This window comes from Opisthocomus hoazin, chromosome 12 (genome assembly GCF_030867145.1).
Source record: "Opisthocomus hoazin isolate bOpiHoa1 chromosome 12, bOpiHoa1.hap1, whole genome shotgun sequence".
Lineage (NCBI taxonomy): Eukaryota > Metazoa > Chordata > Aves > Opisthocomiformes > Opisthocomidae > Opisthocomus > Opisthocomus hoazin.
Window position 1 is genome coordinate 18,636,564 of NC_134425.1, and position 23,417 is coordinate 18,659,980.

At 37.7% G+C, this 23,417-nt stretch overlaps 1 protein-coding gene across 9 annotated transcripts in view; it reads right to left on the reverse strand.

Annotated features, from left to right (window-relative positions):
• The window catches only part of FTO (FTO alpha-ketoglutarate dependent dioxygenase), a 251,628-nt gene that overhangs the window by 114,476 nt on the left and 113,735 nt on the right, over nucleotides 1-23,417 (reverse strand). The window contains exon 9 of one of the 9 annotated variants that reach the window (XM_075433833.1): nucleotides 1,030-1,064. The exons of 6 other annotated variants lie outside the window; for them this stretch is intronic. In XM_075433833.1, the coding sequence (XP_075289948.1) occupies nucleotides 1,058-1,064 (7 nt within the window). In that variant the 3' untranslated portion in view covers nucleotides 1,030-1,057. Of the gene's footprint in view, nucleotides 1-1,029; nucleotides 1,065-6,296; nucleotides 7,059-19,821; nucleotides 19,890-23,417 lie in introns of those variants that run through there. 2 more of the 9 variants (XM_075433829.1, XM_075433832.1) reach the window with 2 other exon arrangements.

Genomic DNA, 23,417 nt, shown 5'->3' on the forward strand with positions numbered 1-23,417 from the left:
AATAGAAGATTTTTTTTTTTTTTTTGGCTTGCTGTTCACTTTTAGATGTTAAATGTCAACATCCCATAGAAACTTCACAATACTGGAACTACAGGTCTAAAAGTATGCAACAGAAGATGTTGAACAACAGAAGATGCAGAGCCTTGAGCTAACACCACATTTAGCGTACACAGCTTCTTGAACCCAAGGCAGCAGCTCTGCGTGTACCCTTACTACGCAAGGTAAATACCCTTATACATCTCAGTCTGTCTAGTTGTTCAGACAGAAGAGAGAAGTGAAATGACTGCTATTTATACGTACTCATGTAGACAGAAAGTACTGGACATTAATGGGTTTTTTCCTGTCCAGCAGAAAAAAATTATAGTAAGGACTAGAGACTGAAAGATTGCTGAAGCCAAGCATTCAAATAGAAAACAGAACTTTTAAATTGTGAGGCTGATTAACAATTGAATTCAGTTTTAGAGAAGCAGTAGATTCTCCATTTCCCGTTGTCCTCAGACCAATGGACACCATTCTGAAAGATGCATTTAAACCCAAAGACAAATCATTAGACTCAAAACAGGGACAGCCAAGTGAAATGATATACAGGAGGCCAAACTAGATGATTTAATGGTCCCTTCTGGTCTCAAACTCTATGAATCACAGAAAAAGAACACAGAACAAACATGGCAGATGGAAAATAAATACAAGTATTTTTTTTAAATGTTTGCTCCTTCAAACAGGACTGTATTCTACCCTGTAACTTGAGCCCTCAATTTTACCAATGGCATGCAATTCCTTCGATGTGCTACTTGAAACTGTATAAAATTTTCATTCAAAGTATTTGACTAAATTAAGAGTGGATAAAAATCACGAAGGCAAAATTTATCTTCACTACTAAAGGGTACAGAAGTAAAAATGGCATTCCTTTCAGATGAAGGAAATACATCCTCTTACCATAGTATTCTATTACCGTAATCCTTGAATCCAGCTCTGAACATCCACTGAAAAGTGCTTTTGAAGAATGCGCAAGATGAATGTCATATTCACTCAGCATCCACAAATCAACATGAATAATTTAACACCTGTTGAAATTTTCCTCCAATTTATTATATGAAATAACAACATGAGAAGTAATTACAATAAAGAAGAAGTTCAGGTGCAACAGCATTAGTTCAACATCTAGGATCAAGTGTCAGTGAAGATTAACAAATTTCATTCATTTTATCTCCAGTACTGTAGCCATGCTGCTCCTAGCTTTAATAGTCAGGAATGTCGTTAGTTAAATGACTTTGTAAAGGCAGTCAAGTGAGGGCAGACAGCGACAGTTTAATTAGGGAGCTTGCTATAACTCTATCTGGGAGCTGTAGGCACTGGACTAGAACAAGTGTAAAACAGCACTCAATACTGACTAGCAACCCCTGCCCCCCGACCAACAAAAGCCCTCCAACATGAAAAAAAACCCCAAGAAGATACTTTTCATGGTAGGTTCTCTCATTTATTCTGGCGTCAGGTTGGCTACAGGTGAACAGGAGCAACATAACCGCTGCAGCAGAAGAAAGGTGAGGTTAAGAGAGCAATCATTTATCTTGTATTGATTTCTGGACACTATGTCCTAGATACATTCCAAGATAGAATGACAGCTTTCTGTTTTGTGTCGGTGAAAGAAGAAAATGACTAGCACCAGTACCCATTGTTTTCCTATCATATTTCCTTTTAGAAACATGCCACACTTAGATATTTATTCAGACAAGGAAATCCAAACAAGTTTATCACAGAAAAGGAGGGTTAGGGGATGGTTAATCAGCCATTTGTCTTTGCTGCTGGGTAGCTGGGAGTCAAAGGGTCAAAACTGAGCACAATTGGACCATTTGGTTTTATCTCAGGTAACCCTACATCTCTGGTAATTGAACCCATTTCACTCGGTCAGAGTTCCTGTCACTCATATTCAATGTCTGTCATTACTGAGAAATGCTTCATGACATATTACACTGACAGAACCACCACTGCAAGACTAGAAAGAATCCCCAGGCACCAGAAGCAGAAGACAATGGAAGCTTCTTTCAGACCAGTGATGGTTAACATTTTATGTGCTGACATTGTGACTGTAACCACAATATAACAAAAGTCTAGCAAAATGGAAGATAAAAAAAAAAAATCCATAGTTTATCTGCTTCAGGGACTAGCAGGCAACATCAGAAATAAAAGAAATGGCAGCTCCAAGGTTACTTGCACATAATGTTAAAACCTTTAGAAAAAAGTTTTATATGCATAAACGCACACACTTGATACTGGACCTCAATGTGATACTGATTTTATTTCTGACAGGCTTTAGAAATCTTACACCTCCCTTAACTATAGGCATCCAAATTCTTTTCTTTCTTTTACAGTTTCTTTACTTCTGAGCTGCAAACAGTAGCAGGAAGCATAATCCACACCCCCTCTGATACGCTGAAGACGAGGGAAAACACCCTAGCGTTTTAAAACCTCTGAAATACTCCTGTGTGTAGAAATTCTAAATGCAATAATGCCGAAATTACCCTCCCACTTACCAGTTTTATAATGCTTACAAGTGATCCTCCAATTTATTTCTTCCCATAAGGCATTACTACACTTTGTTACTGTGTTTGACAGGCACATCACCTACCACCACCACACGTGACTTCATCAGATATATTCAAGCCAGCTTCATTGGACCATACAAATTTTTGCCAGAATCTGTCTCAGTCCAGGGGCTTAAAATTCTACAAATGTATTAATTGCACGTTCATATTCCATTAGCACATTCATTGGAAGAAACAGTGGACGGAAAGCTGAGAGACTTGGACTGGGAGACTCGGGGGGAGGAGGGAAGCAACAAAAGACATAGAAAATTGCATTGTGATCTTCATTGGTGTAACACAATTCTACCTCCTTTTCATAAGAATGTGGAAGCAAGGTATCTAATGAGTCATTTAGCAGAATCTCTTCAAGGAACTGATGTGAAAATTGATTTCACCATATTTAAAATTTTGTACCTAAGAACCACCTTTAAACTAAAATAGTTACTAGATTCCCAAGACCCTTTACTAGGTGTGCAGTCCAAATATTAAGATTGTATTAGCTATAATCTACTATTTGTAGCAGTTTCCTGTACTGCTTTAGTGATGTCCAGACCAACCAGTGGAGAGAAATAATTGCTTTCCATCCTGAGTGCCCTGGTTGAAAACCAAAAAGGATTAAGTTCTTCTCCCAAATTTTGTGGAACTCCAGAATTTTACCTGAGATTACTATATTAAATACTCATAGCTTTGAAGCTGAGGCAAATACAGCGGAACATCAATAGTGTGAACACTTAGCTTCCATCCTAGGATTATAATGAATTTCACACAGAATAACAGAAAAATACCCTTAACCTAGATATCTTATATTTTATGAAATCAATTTTGATTAATTTGTAGGATTAAACCAAATTTTTCCACAGCTCTCAGGTAATAGGCGAGTGATAAATTTTAAATAAGTAGTTGCTAGGAATTCTGATATCAATAAAGAACTTCAGCATTATTCACTATCAGCAAAAGAAGTTTGAACGGCAAACAAAGTCATCATGAACTACGAAATTGCTCCATGAGAATCGATGAATATACTGCCTTAAGTTCAGAAGAGTTCTAATATTACGTACATTATTTCTAAAGCAAACATTATTTCTACTTTGACAATAATCTGTATTTCATGGTGAACTACATGCACACAAAAAAATCTTAAATAAATTTAGAAACTATGGTTTGCAGCAGTAAAAGTAGTTAGGAGGTCCAATGAGAAATATATGTCAAAGAGCAGCACAATAATTCAGCCATTGGCAGATCTGGCACAATAACCGTTATCTTGTCACAAAGTAAGATAATACATCTCCAGTCCCTCCATGCTGGATTTTTATACTGTATTTATATTCTGAAAGCCGCCTTAGAACCAGACGCTTCAATTCAAAGCTCCAAAACCCCACTAACAAGCACTGGCTCAATCCAACCAGCTCTCTCAGCCCACCGCCCTACACTGAACACTTCTTTTGGAGTACTACGGCCAAAGAATCAAAATGAATGATATTCAGGTCTACAGTCTAGCAGGGAGAAATGTGTTATAACAATTTTTCTAATGCTGAAATACCATTTCACCAAATGTTCCTGTCAAGGCATGGTTTAATTACCTTGGCACCCATGCCACTTATAATCACCTGTCATTAGCACCAATGCCAGCATCTGTTTACACGTCTGTCAGAAATGCCAGCCCAGATGAAGTCTACGAAGACAACAACTTTTGCTAATACTTGACCCCAGATGTGGAAAGGTCATCTTAAGGTTATCTATCCCCAGAGTGAAAAGTGTACAGTAACTAAAAGGTTCTTGATTAATTCTTTAGTTTATAATTCATTTGACTACTTATATAGAATTAGAGGGCTCCAAGCTAACAAGACAATACAAGAGAATATCTATATACTTTCAAAACAAAATTTTTTTTTTATTTGGAGAGATTTTTCTGAAACCATTTCCAAATTTTGTGATCTAGAATGCAATTATTTGAGCTAGTACATTAAACTATTTATTAATTAGCTTCTTTCCTCAGAGGTAACCTCAAACAGAGAACGAAGAACTAAAATCTAACTCAAAAATGTATTTTTAATAGGCAATATTATCTTTAAATACGGGAATGGAGCAAGCACACCAATGACCATTTTAAAAAGCTAAGAGTCATTAGGTGGTGACATTGTGAAAACTTTGTTTTGCTGGACTACAACTTCAATTGTCACCTTCATCCTGACTCTAGAAATGTGCATTTTAGGCCAGCTGCTTTAATACCTGGTACTAATGGCTTTCTCAAAAATTATGTGGTTCTAAGCTATTTCATAGGATATCTAGTTTGCAGTTTCCTTCACACAAGGTATCTTCCTACTGAGGCAAACACTTCTGTCCTCTATGTCACTTACCTGGATGCAGGACTGCTGTGGACTTTTAACGTACTGAAAGTCAGTAGTATTTTGGTCTTTGAACTCCATTGAGTGGCTGGGAGTTGAAACTCATAGCAAACATTTTCTTTATGAGAAGCAGAAGAGAGAAAAACAGATGACAATCTACTACATAAAGAAACAAGTACTACAGTCTTTGACAGAGAGAAGAATATGCAATGTGTATTTTTCATGACAAATGCACTTAAACTTCAACAGGCTTTACTGATTTTTATTTCATCTATTGTGATTCAAAACTGATTACACACGAGCAGGGCCCCATCCTCATATACACACTCTGGTGGTGGACATGTTCTCTACACAGTCTGTCACAGCATTTTTCTGTAGATTACACACATCTGTTGCCAAGGTATTCAGCAACAGGTGACAACATTCAAAACTTTCCCAACTTTTAACTGCAAAGAGCTCAGTAGCAGAATGTTTTTGCTGTACCACTTTCTCAGCGTAGATTTCGCAAACATGAAGCTTCTCTCTTTTTCACTGTTCTATACATGAAACAGCAATTTCACCCAGGAATTTACAAGTGTTATATAAGGTAGAATAAACAGTCTAAGCTACACTAAAAAGACCTTTCTGGAGGTACAAAGCAATTACACCATTGCTCTGCATCTGAAGTTATTTACAATGCAGGAGAACAGGGCAAGGCGAGACAAACTCTGAATGATCTTCTGGCAAACTGCTTACTACAAGGTCTCACTACGCATCAATTCAGTATACACATCAGGACATCAGGTAAAATGAGGGGAAGAGCCTGTTTTGACAGCTTTTATAGTTCTGTGACTAATACTCCTGGAATAAAATAAATATATTTTCCATGGTTTTGTGCTATGCAACTGGAGCACTCACTGTAAGCTATTCTAGCTACTTGGCAAATATCTCTACAACAAGTACACAAGTAAATTACGAAAGCAATTTAATGGCTCGATCCTGCAAATATTATCTGCTGCAGCACTTGCTCTTTGAAACCACAGCAAGTTAGCTGTGCATTCAGAAGCCTTCTGAAGGATCAGAATCCTTAATACATGTCAGCACTCCGAGGGCAATGCCCTGCAGAGAACAGATACGCACCTGCCCTCTCCATAAGCACACGTATGGCATTGCTGGTATCACTGCATTCTAGCTCCTGCTTGGAGGGCTGGAGACAGCTTTGTGTATACACTATTTCTAGAAAGTTAAAAGACCTTCCATCAAGCTCTTCAGCTGGCAAATTATGAGTTTGCTGCACAAGTATTTTCACATCTTTATCATGTTGAAAATAAAAGCTTGCAGATGTTACAGTAACACGCAGCTACGGTTAGTACTACAATTTAAATGCACTTTCTGTCCTTGTAAGACACATGAAACAAAGCCAAGAACCCTTTGGCTTTACATTCGAGTGAAATCCAAACTGGTCTGAACGACTATAAATGGTTACTGCTTGTCTTGGCTCCTAACGATATCAGATTCAGACTGAAGAATCTTAGTGAAGAAATTACAAGGGATAAAATGGATATTTCTAAATTACAAGACTGCAATTTCAGTGGCTCAGTAGATCAGTTTTCCCTTTCAGCTAAGTCTGCTGTAGAGAAAGTTGTGGGATGTGACAACAAAGGATCAAACACATTTACTTTCGCGAGCCAAAAGCTTCTTGCCTTGATTGTATTGAAGATTAACCCCCTCCACCCAAAAAAAAAGATCAAGATCAGTTACATTTTGTTAGCGACTCAAAGGGGTGTAGGTTACCAACAGAATGGTTACCAGCAGAATTTTAAAGTGCACTCATTTAAAAAGGTATATACCTGCAGTTAAAATAACCTAATGATGAATTTTAATCCTAAATCACATGTGTGTTTTTCGAGCAACTTTTAGGTTTGTACCATCAAAAACCAAGGGGAAGCAAGCACTGCCATTGTATCCTCTGTTTGATGGGGAGACATAACGCTTAGGACTGACAGTCTATCACCACTTGTAAACAGCACCCTTTCTTTACTTGGTATTTTTATCTGACATTAACGACTTCTTGGCCAGATAGCCAGGCCATGCCAGTGACATGTTAGCCGTCAGCGCTGCTCACATCCAGCGCGGAAGAAGAATGCAGCATCTGTGGGAGTAAAACAGGCCAGTGTTGTCAGCTTTTGTTTCGCTTTGAGTCACATCAGTAGAATTGAATTAGCAAGTAGAAAGACAAAATCTGTTGTACATCCTATGCAAAACATAGGACGCGCAACAGAATGAAAACTCCTTCCTCAAGGTTTGTACCACACCCATAACTGGTACCTGATTAAGCAACAACACAATCATAACTTCAATTGAAAGACAATGCTCACAGTAATATAAACACTGATATTGAAAGCTTCCTACAGTTGCTACACAGTTTGCCAGATAAGTATAATAAAATTTGTGTGTTTTGACAACCAGAGACCAGTTAGAAGTGTCTCAGAGATGAGGTCAGTCAGTGGTAAGGATGCATGCTTCACGGCAATGCAGGCAAGTCAAGGCACCCACCCATCAAAGCAACAATGATTGCTGTCCTTACTCATCAATAACTGATTCCTAGAAATCACAGAAAAGACAAATACTGATAGAGCATTTGGCATTACGTAAGCTGACAATCACAGTGAATGATGCACATAGGACAAGACAGGGAAGACTTGTTTTCCTGCCTAAACCTGACTATAAGTTCTACAGAATATGGACCATACACTATTCTTCCAAAATGCTCCCAGTCAGCAAATGATCCAGAGCTTAAAATACATCATTATTAATTTATTATGGTTTACTATTGCTACTATACCTTCTCATACTACGTGATGAATATGATGGATGGCAGGGCAAGGGGAAAGCAGAAAATGGCAAATTTCTGAAAAAAAAAACCAACCCAATCCCAAAAAACCCTTCCCCTTGAGGCCTTTGCTGAAAGCATTGAAATCTATGGGAGAAACAGAAAGAATTTTGACTGAATACTAAACCATTTGTTGAAAACATTTCTAATATTGCTACTACTGTGACATGTCAGCCATTCAAAATATTTTCTATAGCTATTTCATACAATAGTTAGAAATCACAATTCTTATTTCCAAAATACAACACAAATAGACAAGGGGATACAGTCTATTGTCCAAACTAAGGTATACTACTTCTGTATTACTAAACACTAATGTAATAATGATGTAACATTGTTTTTTATGTTCTAATTAAGATGGAATTTCCCCCCCCTTCATATTCAGGGATATATTAACATTCAGAATAAACAAATATAAACAACTACGTCAGTGTACAGTGCAGCTCCATATCTATAAATAAATGCATTCAAATATTTGAACCAGATTACAAGAGTCAATGTAGAGAAGAGACCACATCTCCCAACACTTTAAAATACCAGCAGCACACATAGTTTTCCCATCAGAAAAATAGGACGAGGTTTCTACACTGAAAACACAGTACTGTAACACTACTGTAACAATATGCCTAGTTTACAAATTTATTAATAAAAAATCCATTATTAATTGCTGGAGCTTTTCAATCATGCTTCTGCAGCTGACAATCCTAAGCCTACAAAAGCTGTCAATCACTCAGACTCCAGAAGCCACAAGCACATATGTGTAGGTGTTTACAAATACATGCATACAGCACATATATATTTATACACTTTTATAAGGAAGGTTATCAAGCTTTTCATAGCAGCTCTGTAATAAATGAAAGCTGAGACAGATAAATACAGGTCCTTAAGAGGAAAACATGAAATATTAAGACTTGAGACCAAATTGTTAATAACACTATCGCTGTCCCTACCACTGTTCACTTCCTGCAAACATCGCAAGGCTGAGCTCCTGTCAGAAACTCTCTCCTGAAGTAGATGAAATTGTTACCCCTCTCTGGTTAGACAGAGGGGCTTACTAATTACTCATCATCAAGGACCATAAAGGTTATAAACCAGCTAGAATGCCTCACTCATAATCTGGCTTAGTTCCACATATATAAGCCTAGTATTTCCTCCTTTCACTCCATTATTCAACAGTAATTAAAGATGGGATGTTCTAGAAGAATCACCCAATATTCCAAGACACAATTTAAGGTGATGCACAGCTACCTGAAGTGTATGGGTACTTGTCTCCCATAAAATGTATTCAATGACACAAGAAACAAAAAAATTCCCTAAACTATATTACTTGTAGAAGCTCATGATGTTCATGCTCTTCACTGTCCTATACTTGAAATAATTATTACAAATAACTGTTCCTTAAAAGTAAGCTCGCAGACACAGAATTCAATCGCAAACCATGTGGTTTTAGTTTTCCACCTTCCAGCACTGGTGGTGATAGTGGTTACACACTCTGAAAGACTTTTTCAGTAATTTTATCAATATACACAGCATTCAAGTAATGAACTCCAGTAGTTTCAGCTCAGATATTTTTCTATTAGAAAAGACAGATGACTCATGAAAGGCAAGTTAGCATATCTGCAACAAACATATTACCACAGTCCAACGTAAGACATCCAGCTTGCCATTTGCACCATTAGGCTTGCCACAATGAATGAGTTGTCGTATGTGATGTATAGCACTGGAAAGAAGCCACAGCTGTTTCTGTAGAGAAGTACATAGGTGCTCCGCACCTGAGTCTGCAAATATTTATTAAGCCCTTAACAGTGAGGTTGTGATGTTCAGAACAGCTACTGCTGAAAACCATTATCTATGGATAATTAACTATGTCAGGACACTGAGGTCTTAACACGAGGTCCTCATAATTCCCCACTAAGGGAAATACAGTACAACGTTATTATAACATATAAGTAATATTTAACAACAGGATCATACTATTTGTGTTTTAATATTGAAGGCCAAATACCATAGCAGGGTTTAAATTAGCATTGGTGTCCAATGGTGCAGTTTAAGCCAGACTTAACAAATTCTCAGGTTTTTTTACTACTAAACAATGTGATACACCAACAAGTAAGGACAACAAGCAACTAGAACATGGGTTTATTTGTAAATAAAGCATTTACGTCCTTGCAGGCGTAATTACTATTAATGCATTTTTTTCTGTCATGTGCCAGCAGAAATCTAAGCTTATTGGGAAGAAAATAGAAATGGAAAAAAGCAAAGTCTTATTTTTTACTTGACCAAAATAATTCACTTGAACTTTGGAAGCCCTTGTACTTTTTTTTCAAGCATTTTTAGAAAGAGCTGGTAAAAAAAAAATTTTTCATCACGCAATAAAAAGGCTTTTTGACACATGAAGACAAAAGCTTCAGGCCGTTTATTAAGACTACTTCCTACCGTGTTGGGCTTTGTTTTATCTCATAATTAAAATCACACCTGAGCTGGGCCATCTGTTAGAGTGTATTAAGTTTCTTACAAAACATGAAAATCCTTTCATTTTTTTCATACAAATGCCAATAAATCTTGTAGGGTTTTTTGTGTGTGACACAGAAAAATAATATGCTTAAATAAAGGTCAGGCTTTGAGCAAAAAATGAACAGGCTAACAAAATTATTCTTCTGTATTCATCATCAATTGCACCTCACAATATTTGATACATTTTAAAAGGTTGTACACTTAAACATAAAAATGAAACCTTTTTTCTTTTGATATTTGACAGCATGTTGTTTTCTTACAGTTTCTTTTGTAAGATAAAAATTAGTAAAAATGGAAGGATTAGTATTTTCCATATCAGTTAGCAATTAAGCGTGCGCAGAAAAGGTCAGTCAGCACCCCTCAGTATCAACAACCCTGTCAGCATACTAACACAGATGCTTCTAGGCTCTAGTGAGAAAAAAAAGAGATGCTATGTGTTTCATAAATGTAGATACTTACTAAAGTTAAAGGGGGTTTTTGGTTTTGTTTTGGGGGATTTTTTGTTTCTTATTATTGGTTGGTTTGTTTGTTTGAAAACACTTTAAGAGAGACCAAGAGGTTTTCCTTTTACAGGAGGACACCGTGGAGAGGTAGAAATCCCTAAATATAGTCCAAATCCATCAAACCAAGAATGTGTCTTTTCAACAAAGTCCTTCTGTGTGCATAGTTCAACTGGAGGACCAACGTCAAGAAGACCTAAATTCATGCTGGAAGTCAGACATATACTTCAAGCAGTTTGCTTTGAAAATGTGACATTTTAAACACATGATTACTCTGTGGCAAGCTATATTCTTTCAGAGAGACTATTGGAATTATCTTGTTTAATGCTTCTGTTGAGCCAAGAACCAAATACATATCAAGCTTTTGCTTCTTAATCATGTAAGTTAAATTGCACATTTAAATTTGCATAGTATTTTGGCAGTCTAGCAATCCTATTTGAAAGTTTTAATCTGCTCACCCAAGGCAAATTACAAAACATCTATATTACACATGGGCAGCAAACAGATCAGAAGACCCTAAAATGGCCGTGAAGAACACAGTGATTTTCTGTCTCGGAGAAATAAGTGAAAAAGGTACGAGAATAAAAGAACGAACTTATTTCACATCAAAATGTACTATATTAAAGTACAACAAGAGAGGTACGCATCATTGATAACTTGTTTTCATGGGCAAACTGAATGAGCAAATGGACAACTGCATGTAGTGCTCCACTGATTTCACAAGACTCAACATGCACAGAGGTCTTCCCATGTTACTGAAATTTATAATTAACTATTACCAAGCCGCAAACTCAAAAAATATTTTTTTCCTATTACAATAATAACAAAAATTATGATTTTTTTTTCTTTATACATTTTGAAGCACCAAGCTTCAACACTGCTCATCACAACTTACCACTGATTTAAATCCCTCTGATTTTTACATATATTTGAGCTACAAAATTATATTTATACTTAATAATTTATCTGGCTGATAGTGCACTTAATTGGCAAACATGCTTCATTTGAACTTGTGTTCTTTAAAATTACTTCTTTAACAATAAAAAAGTCTAAATTCTGTGTGTCACAAGTAAGACTCTAAAGCCACAAAACACCCCTTTTTTCCCCAAAAATGTTTTTTGGAACTAATGACCATCTGATATCAAGGCTATTTTGAAAATTCAGTTTCTTCTTGGGTTGAGGATACAAAAGAACAAGCTGAGTCATGTTCAGCAAGAAACAGCAACATTTTTTTAAATGTGCCTGCCTGTGACAACTGAGAGGTCTGGATCCAGCTCTCAAGTTGTCCCCTCTCTCATTATTTTACAGCTACCTTAATCCATCTTCCTAATAAACAAGTTCGCAATCCTACATAGTTCAATCGCTTTCCAAATGCAGTTTTTCCTATGGAAGCCGGCCAAGAGCCAAGAAACAAAGGCATTTTATTCTGAACAAGGTTTTCTTAGTCAATTGCACAAAAAAGATTTTTTTATATTTAAAAGATAATTACTTTGGTAATGACTATTTTATCTGCTAAATTACAAACCATAAAGACTTTTCCGATTGGATGCGTCTTTCTGCAGGAGTGTTGCAATAAAAGTCTGAGATTCCACCATAAGAAAATGTGAAGCATATTTATCAGGACCTGTGCCCTGATTCTCTTCTCCACTACAAGAGCCACTCTCTTCAACTCAGTGATACTGCAATTGTGAAAAAATCAGAGAAGAGATGATGATGACAAGAATAATCCAGACAATTTCTCCTAATTTTAAGCAAAATAAATGTTGTATTTTTGGATACTCAGCAGTCATCCCTTTAGAAACCAGTATGGGACATTACAATTCTCAGACTTCTTCCCTTTCCCCAACTTTCTCTGCCTACACAAATTCATCAAAAGTTTAGTGAGAACTATACTGCAGCAACTGCAGATACCTTCCAGTTACGATGCAGAATCATAACCTGGAAGTACCCTACAATGGAGGGAATGCTTTGGCAATACTGACGGACAATCTTGGTATAGGAAGCGACAACCTATAGCGTAGGAGATAATGACATAGACGACCAGGTCAAGCAACCCCCTAGTAAGTGGCCTATGCTAGCAACAGTTACAGTTTTTCCCCTCTCTCTTCTGTGAGAGGCAAGGAAAGGATGAAGCCAAGAAGGAACTCTGCTTCTGAGGAGCAATGCTTCTGGGTCTACTCATGAGGCACTCCTGGTTCTACATCTTGCTTTGCCCGAGGCTGTGCCTAACACCCAGCTTCCCTCCAAATGCACTAAACAAACAGAAATACAGGATTCTGGCCAGCTGAAACTCAACAGGTTTCTTCTTGGAATACACTGGAAATGCGTATTGTTGACTCTGGGAAAAGAACAGACCTCTAAAAGCTATCACAAGGCACATTCACTGTAAATTCCAAGGGAAAAGCAATAGTGAATGTACATTATAAGTGTACTAATTTGCACCCTCTAATCAGTCTTTCTTCCCCCCACTTTGCAAACATATAAAAGGTCCAATTTACAAAGTCAGCATTATTTTGAGAATTTTTTTCTTCCCTGTGTAATCAATGATTAAAAATAATCGAAACTGAATGAAGATTGCCAAAACAAATGAACAGCATATATTCAAAAGCATTATCCTAGCTGGTTTTCATTATTGTGTTTGCTCATTTTCTCCTCAATTGAATTCACAAGACGTACTCACAATGGGTCTGTACATTCACATCTGCACAGCAGTTACCTATGGAAATGCGCTAAGTATCAGCTTTCACTGTTCCTTCTCATATGCCCTCCCAGCTGTAAATGAGGTTAGGCAACAACACTGTAAACACAGAAGTGCTTTTGAAAGGTAAAACATCGGGGGGGGGGGGGGGGTGTCTCAGGAAATTTGATTTGTACTTAGGTTTCGTTCTTAAAGTAACACTGAAAGCTTGACAACATTTCAAACTATTGAAATACAAAATATTGTCATGGTAGTCTTGTATTTTTACTATGACAAGCAGAATAAGGCATTATAGTAATAACACAAGTATACTACAGAAATATAAATAACACTGAATGCCGAGCTCATTTTTCTGAGTAGTGGGTTGCTTTCTTTTTGTTTTTCATTTTTATTTCCCTCTCTTTTTTTAAAAGAAAATAAGTGATTGCAATTCCTTCAGCAAAAAAACAGGACACACACACACACATGCCATAAATAATTCCACTATAAACCCATGCTAATTTATTTAATGTGAAACTCCAACACAAATTACTTCGCAGTGAAATTGCACCTCCTTGTATTGTGTCTGCAAAATAAAAGCGAACAGATGTGCGCTTCCACAGCAAGGTATTGCTACAATTAAAGCAACAGTCATTTTACAAACCAGCGAGCTATTTCATCTGCGTTTGCGGTGCTAATCAGCTCTTCCCTATCCCAGCCCAAGAGAAGAGCGAGTTATTTATAGAGTTATCTACCTTGCACTTTGCAGATGATGCCTAACATTATGACAACAGTGAAAAGGTCTCCGTACCTGCCTACCTAAAACAAGTTTCTGTAAAGTAATGAATAGAGACAGCTCGGGGACTCTCCACCTGCGCTGCCTGCCTCCTCCTGCCTGCGCAGGGAGACCGCGAGGGACCGGCAGAAGGTACGCGACTGACAGGGCCAGGACAGCCTTTCTCCTCGGTGACAGCCTGGGCCGAGCCTCTTCAACCTGACCCACCATAATTCCTTCACAATGCGGCAGCGAGGCAGCTGACAGTAGCAGCTGCACCTCCTAAGCGAGATGGATGGAATTTTCATAACTAGTTCCCCAAGTTACATTTTACCTTCAAGATAATTTATGAGCTGCTGTGGAGCCTTGAAGAGACAATATGCTTGCCATAAAATTAACTGTAACAGTCTTGTAGGTTATGATTAACACTGGGAGGGTAGCACCAACTGGATGAAACACATGGCATAATTGATGGTGAAACTGGAAATTACGGAAGCTAACAATATCATTACTGTGCACATCACTTGAGTGAAACCTATGCTTTCCAGGGGTTAATCGCAACCCCCTTCTAACGTGCGCGTTCTGGCGGAGAGTGGATGAGTGTCACAGTGAGGAGGCGGCAGGTTTGCTGGCAAGGCCACCTCGCACCTGGACTGATGTATATATTGCTTTTTTTGCCTGGAAGAGATATACATGTCAAAGCAGCAGCACCAGCACCTGAACATCTGGCAACAGGCACACTGTAGCTTGGAGATATATCATTGCTCGAGCCCTCACAGAATATTTCATTTTCTCTGTAGCCAGCATACTTAATGGCAAAGAAGGAAAAATCCTCTGTGAGATTTCACTTAATGGCTCACATTATTAATTTAAATGACTTGAGCAAAGAAAAATATTTTCACTTCATATTGCCATAACTTAGCAGCAAATTAAGATTTTTTTTTTTTTCATCAGAGTATTATCATCTTGGTTTATTACACTAGTCTTTAGAAACATGCAGAGCAATCCTTTTAGCATCTTGCCTGTCAAGGGAATACTGAACTAAAGACGCAATGCCAGTGAGCCAGTTAGTGAGCACTAATACTATAAATTGCTGCCATCTTTGGGAAGGAGAACACGTAGCTCTTCTACCTGTATCTAAGACTCTAGTCTCTAGCCAAGGCTTAAGGAATCATTACGGTAATGTATTTATCTGAATCTCTCTCAAATTATTTTAATGAAACTTTCCCCCCCCCCCCCCGGACAAGATATGTGAAAATGTACAGATAAATGATGCAACAGTGTCACCTACAGGCAAGCACAACAGTTAAAAACCTTCTCCAGCATTGCACCCTCTTCCCTCTCCAATCCCCTTCATGCCCTCCTTTCCCCTCCACCAACCTTCCCCTCAATACCTAACACGCACATCTGGAGTTCGGGATTATCCATATCTCCAAACATGAAAAGAAGGGCAAATACCTAAAATGCTTTCAGGATGGCCTAATACAAAATAATTAGGCCTTCTATGCCTTACACTAAGCATGCTATACAGCTAGCAAATCATCCACACTGGAGTGGATACGCAGGCTACCTCACACCTCCTGAGCACTTGTTCAAAACCACCTTTACTAGGTGGTCAAAAATGCTTCCGATAAGAGTATTTTTCAGAAGTCAGGAAGACCAAATGTTGACATTACTAAACAGGAGAAAATAAAAATGAGAAAATGTTGACTTGCTCAAAAACAACTGGCAAAAATTTTAAGTCTACTATGTAAACTTGTACAAAAATGCCCTCCAGCATAATCTGGAGCTAAATCTAACTCCAGCGCATCCACAGGCGTAACTGATGGATCCATGCACTCTACCCTTGCAGAAAGAGCGGAACACCCTCTTATTAGCAGCTCTTAAAATTCTCAGAAATCTCCTTTTCCAACAAAATACTCTTTTCTCCTAGTACTACTGCTTTTACTTTAATACTCCCTAGCCTTTTCTCAGCTTCTCCCATAAACCCTGCATTTTGAGAGCCTGTTTCTCAGTTAATCTTTTTGATACATCTCAAGGTATCTTTTTGTTTCAATTATTTCTCTCTATTTCCAATTAGATCACTCGTGTCCACTGATGTTATTTAACACGCTTCTCACCCGAGTCCCATCTGCTTCACCACCAACCCAGGCTAGATAATCTCCAGAACACACCAATACGGAAATATAAATGAGTATTGTGAACTACCAGTAAGCTGTGATGCTGCATACCTCCAGAAGTGTTCTCAGTTGGCTAAGCTACCCAAGTAAATTACAGTAGTATTTTCCTCTGCTACTACTACACATGCTTTAAGCACTGTTCCCATTTGGGGTTGCTATCATTTATCGAAATAAGACAAAGATTATGAAAACAATGCATGCTGTGTAACAGGCTCCCAAGTTCTCTGTTTTTACAGAACATCTTATGCATAAGAAATGCCAACTTCCTTCTTTAGATATTTTAAACATCATCATAGTTCAGAATTTAATAATTCCATAGCAATGACATATTAAGAATTGAAAATTCAGACAAAATGAACTGCACAATATAGCCAAATTAAACTGTGAAGATGTGCCAAAGATCTCATTAATAGTGAAAATAAGCAAGTCAATCTAATTCTGTTCTCCAGTTCATCTTAGTTTCCCTGATCAGCTGATGCGTCTCCAACCCATTCTTTGACCTCCCAGTGGATTGCAATTCCATCTCTTCCACAGCTGCTGACCTTGTCCAATAATTTACCACAGCACTCGCACCAGCATATGATTCTCTGTGAACGTTACCATAACCTTTACTGCAAGCAAACTGTAGAGCAACGCGACAGACTGACATTCTCCTTCTTGCCCACAGTCAGTCGTGATACTCCTTGCCTTATCACTGCCTCACAACCATGGTCTAGGCTGCTTCAAGCATTGACAGCATCTTGTTCCATTTCTACATCCATTTAATTTTTGGCTGCTCTCAAAATGCCAGCAAGGGTACCAATCAGTGTCAGTGTAACAGTTGCTTTATGCGATATGCACATCTGCCTGCTAGGACAGGAGAACCAATGGATTTTACACAGGCCATCAAACACAGACACCCAATGGGAATAATCTTTGGCACTATCTACCTGAACCATACTTGAACCGCTGACCTGAAAATAAAAGGCTTTGTATTTCATTACCAGTCCCTGAAGCCATCAAGTTCCATATATGTAGAAAAACTTTAATAACATAAGGCCGACAGCATTTAAGACTTAAGCCATGAACTTGCGTAAGCATCTGCTCACTCATGCCTCATGCTATGACATGATCAGCACACCATTTGGCTAGGTAAACCCTTTACGTTACCCTCTGTTTTTTCTGTTTTGGTAATATGTACAGATTATTCAACACAGATCCTCCAAAATAAATTTATTTAATCCAGCTTTATGACAAATAAAGCTGTGACAATAATGGTACTAACAACAATAAAGTCCCATTTGGATAAGGCTTCTATTACTTCACAGAAGAGAGAATTCTATCTCTAAACTCAATCTTAAATGTCTAGTTTTAGATAAAGTTTTAGTTCACGCTAAGTTTGTGAGTAGTTTATGGACATGTGACATACCATGACATTAGCACATTTTGCTGAATGCAAAGGAAAGTATGGATTGATATGGCAGAAGAAAGAAACCTCAGTGGACAAAGCAAAACAAATCTATGATAATTTTTCATTCTCTGGACCAGTCACACCTTATGCCTAGTTTATAATGCCAGGTTTCTAGCTCATACAGGCAGCTACAACCACACTGAATTCTCCTGGCTTTTCTCCTTTTCCCCCGGCCTCTGGCAGACACCATTCAGCACCATTCCGTTGCAGGAATGATGACAGCTGATGCCAATGCTACTTTGTGGTTCAGCTGTCTGATGATGTGGCTAACACTTTGTCTCCACAGATTATATATGTCACCTCTGTGATCTATCCGATCTCCAGTATCCTGAAGCCTGGAAATGCAATAATCTTCATTTCCAGCATTCAGATCTCCCAGCGGTAGTGAGCAAATCATTGCCAAGCCACTGGAAAAACAACACTAACTATCTTTCTTGTACTGCAATCATGAAAGCTTGCGTAAATAAGGAACTGTCACCCATGCTGAATTTAAAAGCCTGCCTAGGTGAAATAAAGTAAAACCTCTAACAAATTTATCTTAAAAAAATATAAATTAATTGTCAAATGCACTCTGATAGAGTGGGAAAATTCTTTATCACTTTTTGTTTTTGAAACTTTAATTGCACTATAAATAAGGACTAAATCTGTGTCATTTGTCAGTTTTGAAAGTGTCACTGAATCATCCTTTGAAAAATACACCTGACACAACAAGAAGAGGAGCATGAAATCAAAAGGGAAATGTCAAAGAATTTTGATTTAGTAGTTATGCAGGTAGGGCATGATGCATGTCTCTGGTTTTCAGAAGTGGAGCATTGAAACTAAACTAAAATGATAAAGTAAACCCTCAGAGGCAACAAAGTACCTAATGAAAGAGTCTGACACACACAAAAGCCACACACAGAGCTTGAGTTCTGCAACTTTTACAAGACTGCCCTATAATACCACTTGTTTTAAGTCCCTACACCAAGTAACACTTTTTACACCATATTTTCTGTGTATATATGACATCACAAGGTAAGAAGGGGCATTTTCTGTAAGTAGCCACAGCTTGTAAACATACAGTCTTTTCAAGGGTAAAGGGTCCAGATAGTTTCAAAGCAAATAACAGCGGTGCTTAAACAGCGGCGTTTAATCAAGCAGCATTTCCATTGTTCTGTGGAGCTCTTGTACATAATGATCCCAAGCCTGGCTGCTTCAAAGCCTCCTCAACACAAGAAACACAGGTGAAAGACAGAGGCGGAGAAACAGGAAGGGTCACAAGAAGCAAAAAGAAGTCTGGTAATAAGCAACCGGAGGAAAGTCAAAGGTCAGCCAAGGCAGCTGATGCCTAAGCATAACTACAGCAGGAGACCTGACAACTTCATTGAAGTCGCAGTGTTTTCTCCGTTCATTTGTACGCTGCAAGGCTGGCTTTCAGTCTGCCTCAAAGCACCTTCCCAATTCACATACAGTATTCAGCATTACCGTCTACGTCACAAGGTACATTTACTTTCTGAAAAACTGTTTTAGGTTATATACTGGGTGCTGAACTGTTTAATTTTCTTCTTTTAAAGAGCATTCACAAGCACACACACACAAAATATTAATATCAAAGAATTCAAATACAACAATCTTTCCCCCCCTGTGATTTCCAAAATGATGAATCAAAACTTTTGAATGTGCTTGTTGCTACATGACTGAGTATCTGTCCCAGCTGACATTCATATTGTCCAGAGAGAACAACTGCTACAAAAAACAGGGTGTACCGAGATCCTTACTTATTTTACAAACATGGACACTGGATTCCTCAACATGAGAAAAAAAAATATCTATCATTCCAATGTTACACAAAAAACCCACAAAAGTTTTAAACAACCAAAACACTTCCCCACCCCCTCTGTCAGACTTTGATACCTCTGCAATATGTCTGTTGAATCTTTGGAACTAGCGTAGCCCCCACTGCAGTAGTTTCTGAGAAGTTCACACTATTTCATACATTTACCACGTTTGCAGGCCTGTGAGAGTGTAAAAAATTTCAGTATTTGTCAATAAGCCTTTCAAGTGGTATTACCACATTTCATTTAAAAACTAGCATTTGGGGAGTTCCTGAAAAATACACAAAGTCTGGGACAGAAGGAAAAAAACCTGCTTCAATCTTCCCAAAGCCCATGCACTTTTCCCTGTTACAGAAGGAAATATGTTCCTTCTTTACGTCAACACCACTTTCTCCTACTGGAGCTAAAAAGAGCAAAATCTACCTCAATTACCTTCTTAGATATGATCTAAAATTCCAAGGTATAATGAGATAAGGTATGAGAAGAAAAAAAAAATTCCTTCAAAACAGAAAATAAAATACATAAAAACCATCCTGTTTGTATTTCTTAAAATGCATACTATTTTAGGATTCCACTCTCCTCCTTCATTGTTCTTATTACAGAACCTTACAGCGTTCTCACAGATTAGGACTCAATTGTCACTTTCTGTCCTTATAATTTAAATTCCTGCATAAACATCCACATAATAATCCACATTTCACTGCTGAGAGGTAAGACTATCACAGTAGTACGATGTGTTCACAGTAGCTAGAAAATAACCACCTACCTTCACATTGTTATGTCAAAATTGAGAGATCTAAGAAGGGGTTTGACAAAGGCAAAAAATGCTGAGGAATTATAGCCCAGGTTTAGCTTGAAACCTGAAACTTATATGATTTGCCATGAGTAAGAGATTGTTTTTTGAAGTGTTGTGCAAAGCTGGAAGAATATAACAATTCCAAAAATACACAGTGATCTGATCTACAAAATGTTATGAGTTGTAGAATGACCTCATAAAATAGATCTTTTTCATTGTGTTATTTCAATGAGCCAAGGTTTTAAGCTATTGATTCTTACAAGATATAATCAATTTTCTACTGTTTATCTCATGAGCCAGAAGAGTTTGATGTTTACTTTGGTCCAAATTGTTTATCAAATGTTTATTCTATTTTCACTATGTCAATTAGTCATTACATGATGCCTTAGCCAGCACTCTTAAGATTTCAGAATTCAACTAAGTAGCACAACTATGAAAATACAGCCATCATAAATCATTTTATTTTTCCTATCAAACTTTTCACTTCATTATGTCTTTCTCCAAAACTTTGCATTTTCCATTACCTGGCTGAATTTCCCCAAAGGGAAATGGTGCAATTTCACTCAAGGAAATAGCAAAATGGACATCAGAGTCCGCATCATAATAAAACCATTTTGGACTAATAATTTTTTTTCATGAAAAAGACTTGCTTTAGTAATGATTTAACTAACCATGTTTTTTCCTAGTAGTTAATAATTTCAGTATAGTTAAACATTATCCTTTAAATTAATCTATTGTTGATTTCTTGATGACAAATTAGTTTGGTAGTAAATGCATTTACACAGAAAATACAGCAAAAAACTACTAGCAATTAAGCAGAGTACGTTATGCAAGTCTAAAAGACACTATTATTATAGCATAATACAATTGCTATTAGGAGGAATAAGAGATACAGTTTTTATTGCACTATGTTGTTATTATTATTATTAAACTATGTTTTATTGAACTATTGAACTGTCCAGTTCTCTCGGGCATTACTGACCAGGAAAAGTGCAAAATTATCTCTTGAAAATCAAGTACTGTTCATTTTATTTGGCCAAACTGTTTCTTTATTATATAACAACTTTTCTGGTTCCAGTTAATAAGTAAAACTAAAAAAATGTCAGTAGCATCATCAATGGGCTAAAAATATTAAGGCCTTTTCTGAAAACGAATCAGGTGCAGATATTGAACTGTACTTTTTCATCCTTTGTCTCACTTTTCAAATGATAATTTCTTCCACAGCCACCATTAAATCTTGATCTATTCCAGCTCTCTGTATGGGTCACTGATTCTAGATGTACCATGGTTATTTTTAAATGTTTCCCTTTCGTAGAGAAAAAGAGGGCTGTCTAGAGCCAGATGGGTAACTTCACACTTCATTTATCAAACCCAATGCACTAGACTCCACCCTCTCTTTCCCACTATTGCTGTTCAATTTCCATATAATTTGCTAACAATTTTCATTAACATACAGTGACCCTAAAAAGTCTACACAGGTTTGCACAGTTAGTCCAAAATTCACAGCTGTTCCTGTTACCCTCTGTTTCTTACAGTAGAATCTAAGGTTCCCCTCACTTGGTAAGCTGAACAGTGACCTTCTGTACGCGCGGGTCAAGAAGGGGTCAGTTCAAAGGGCTAGAGCAGCTCTTTAACAGCTATAACAACCTGTCCATCAGGCACTATCATGCCGTATAAACAAATCTGGGGCTTTAGAAACTCTGGACCATTTCTGTTAACACTTAGAGGACATTCATTGAGTCCTACCTGAAGTATTTTGGATCACCACCACTCAGCACAGAACAATTTGAATCCCTACAAGACCTGCTCAGACACTTAAGATAATGATGACATCATTGAGTCAAAAGTATAAGAAACAGTGAGCCATAACACAAAACGCAGTACCATGTGTTTTGGACTATGGAGCTGAAATAAGAACCTAAAAAGTAATTTCAGTTGGTTAATATGCAGAAGCAGTGGCACAACGTAAAGCAAACAAGGCAACGACATGATTTAATCAAGTAGATACATACACAAACCAAACCAGTTCAGATGCCTTTCTCTGAGAAAGGCTGAATTTTTAAAAGTTGAATCCATTGGTATGAAAGGTTCCCAGCATATATTTTTTTTATTTAAGGTGTCAATGACACAAATAAAACCCATGAGAGAACAGAATGCCTACATATCTCAAAGACCAAGTGCAGAGTGAAGTTTCTGCCAGCAGCCCTCCCTTCATTGACCTAAATTTCTTGAAGTTGTACTGTTCATAACATGCTCTCTAAAGCACAATGTAAGGTAATTAGAGTCATCTGTATTTAACTTCCAGAGGAAAAAAAAAAAAAATCTATTATCTAATCTAGCTGATCCCCTGATAGCCTGTTGAAAGTAAAATACTGTAACCTATTGCCTGCCCTTTGACAAGTGCTAATTATTTCCTGTCTAAGCACATTTTTCTCATGTAATTCCAAAGTACACAATAGACTGATCTCTAAAACATGGGCAGCCCTGCTAGTACCACGGCGGACGTTTTATAACTTTCACCACCGTATGCTTGATGGCTACCACAACCAGGGCTTCATTCCAGACATCTCGCTGAAGCTTTGATGAAGGGAGGTGTATGGTAACAGTCTGTTTATGCAGATCATATGGATGAGACTCTCAGATATGTCACTGGGATGGGAAACATCAAATGGAAAGAAAAAGGATTATGGATATTTAATACTCAAAGGACACTTTCTTTCAGAACTTTCAAGGCACAATGCTCTTGAAATTTTCTTTCAGGTGTTTAGATTTAAGCAGGCCTGCACTTTGTCTGCTTGTGCCTCCCTCCACCCCCATACAAGAGCTTCAGCGTTTCTGTGTCGGAGCAGAGGCTCTGCCTACAGCTGCTGCGCTGGCTCCAGCCTCTGAGCATGACCTGAGCAGCGAGCAGA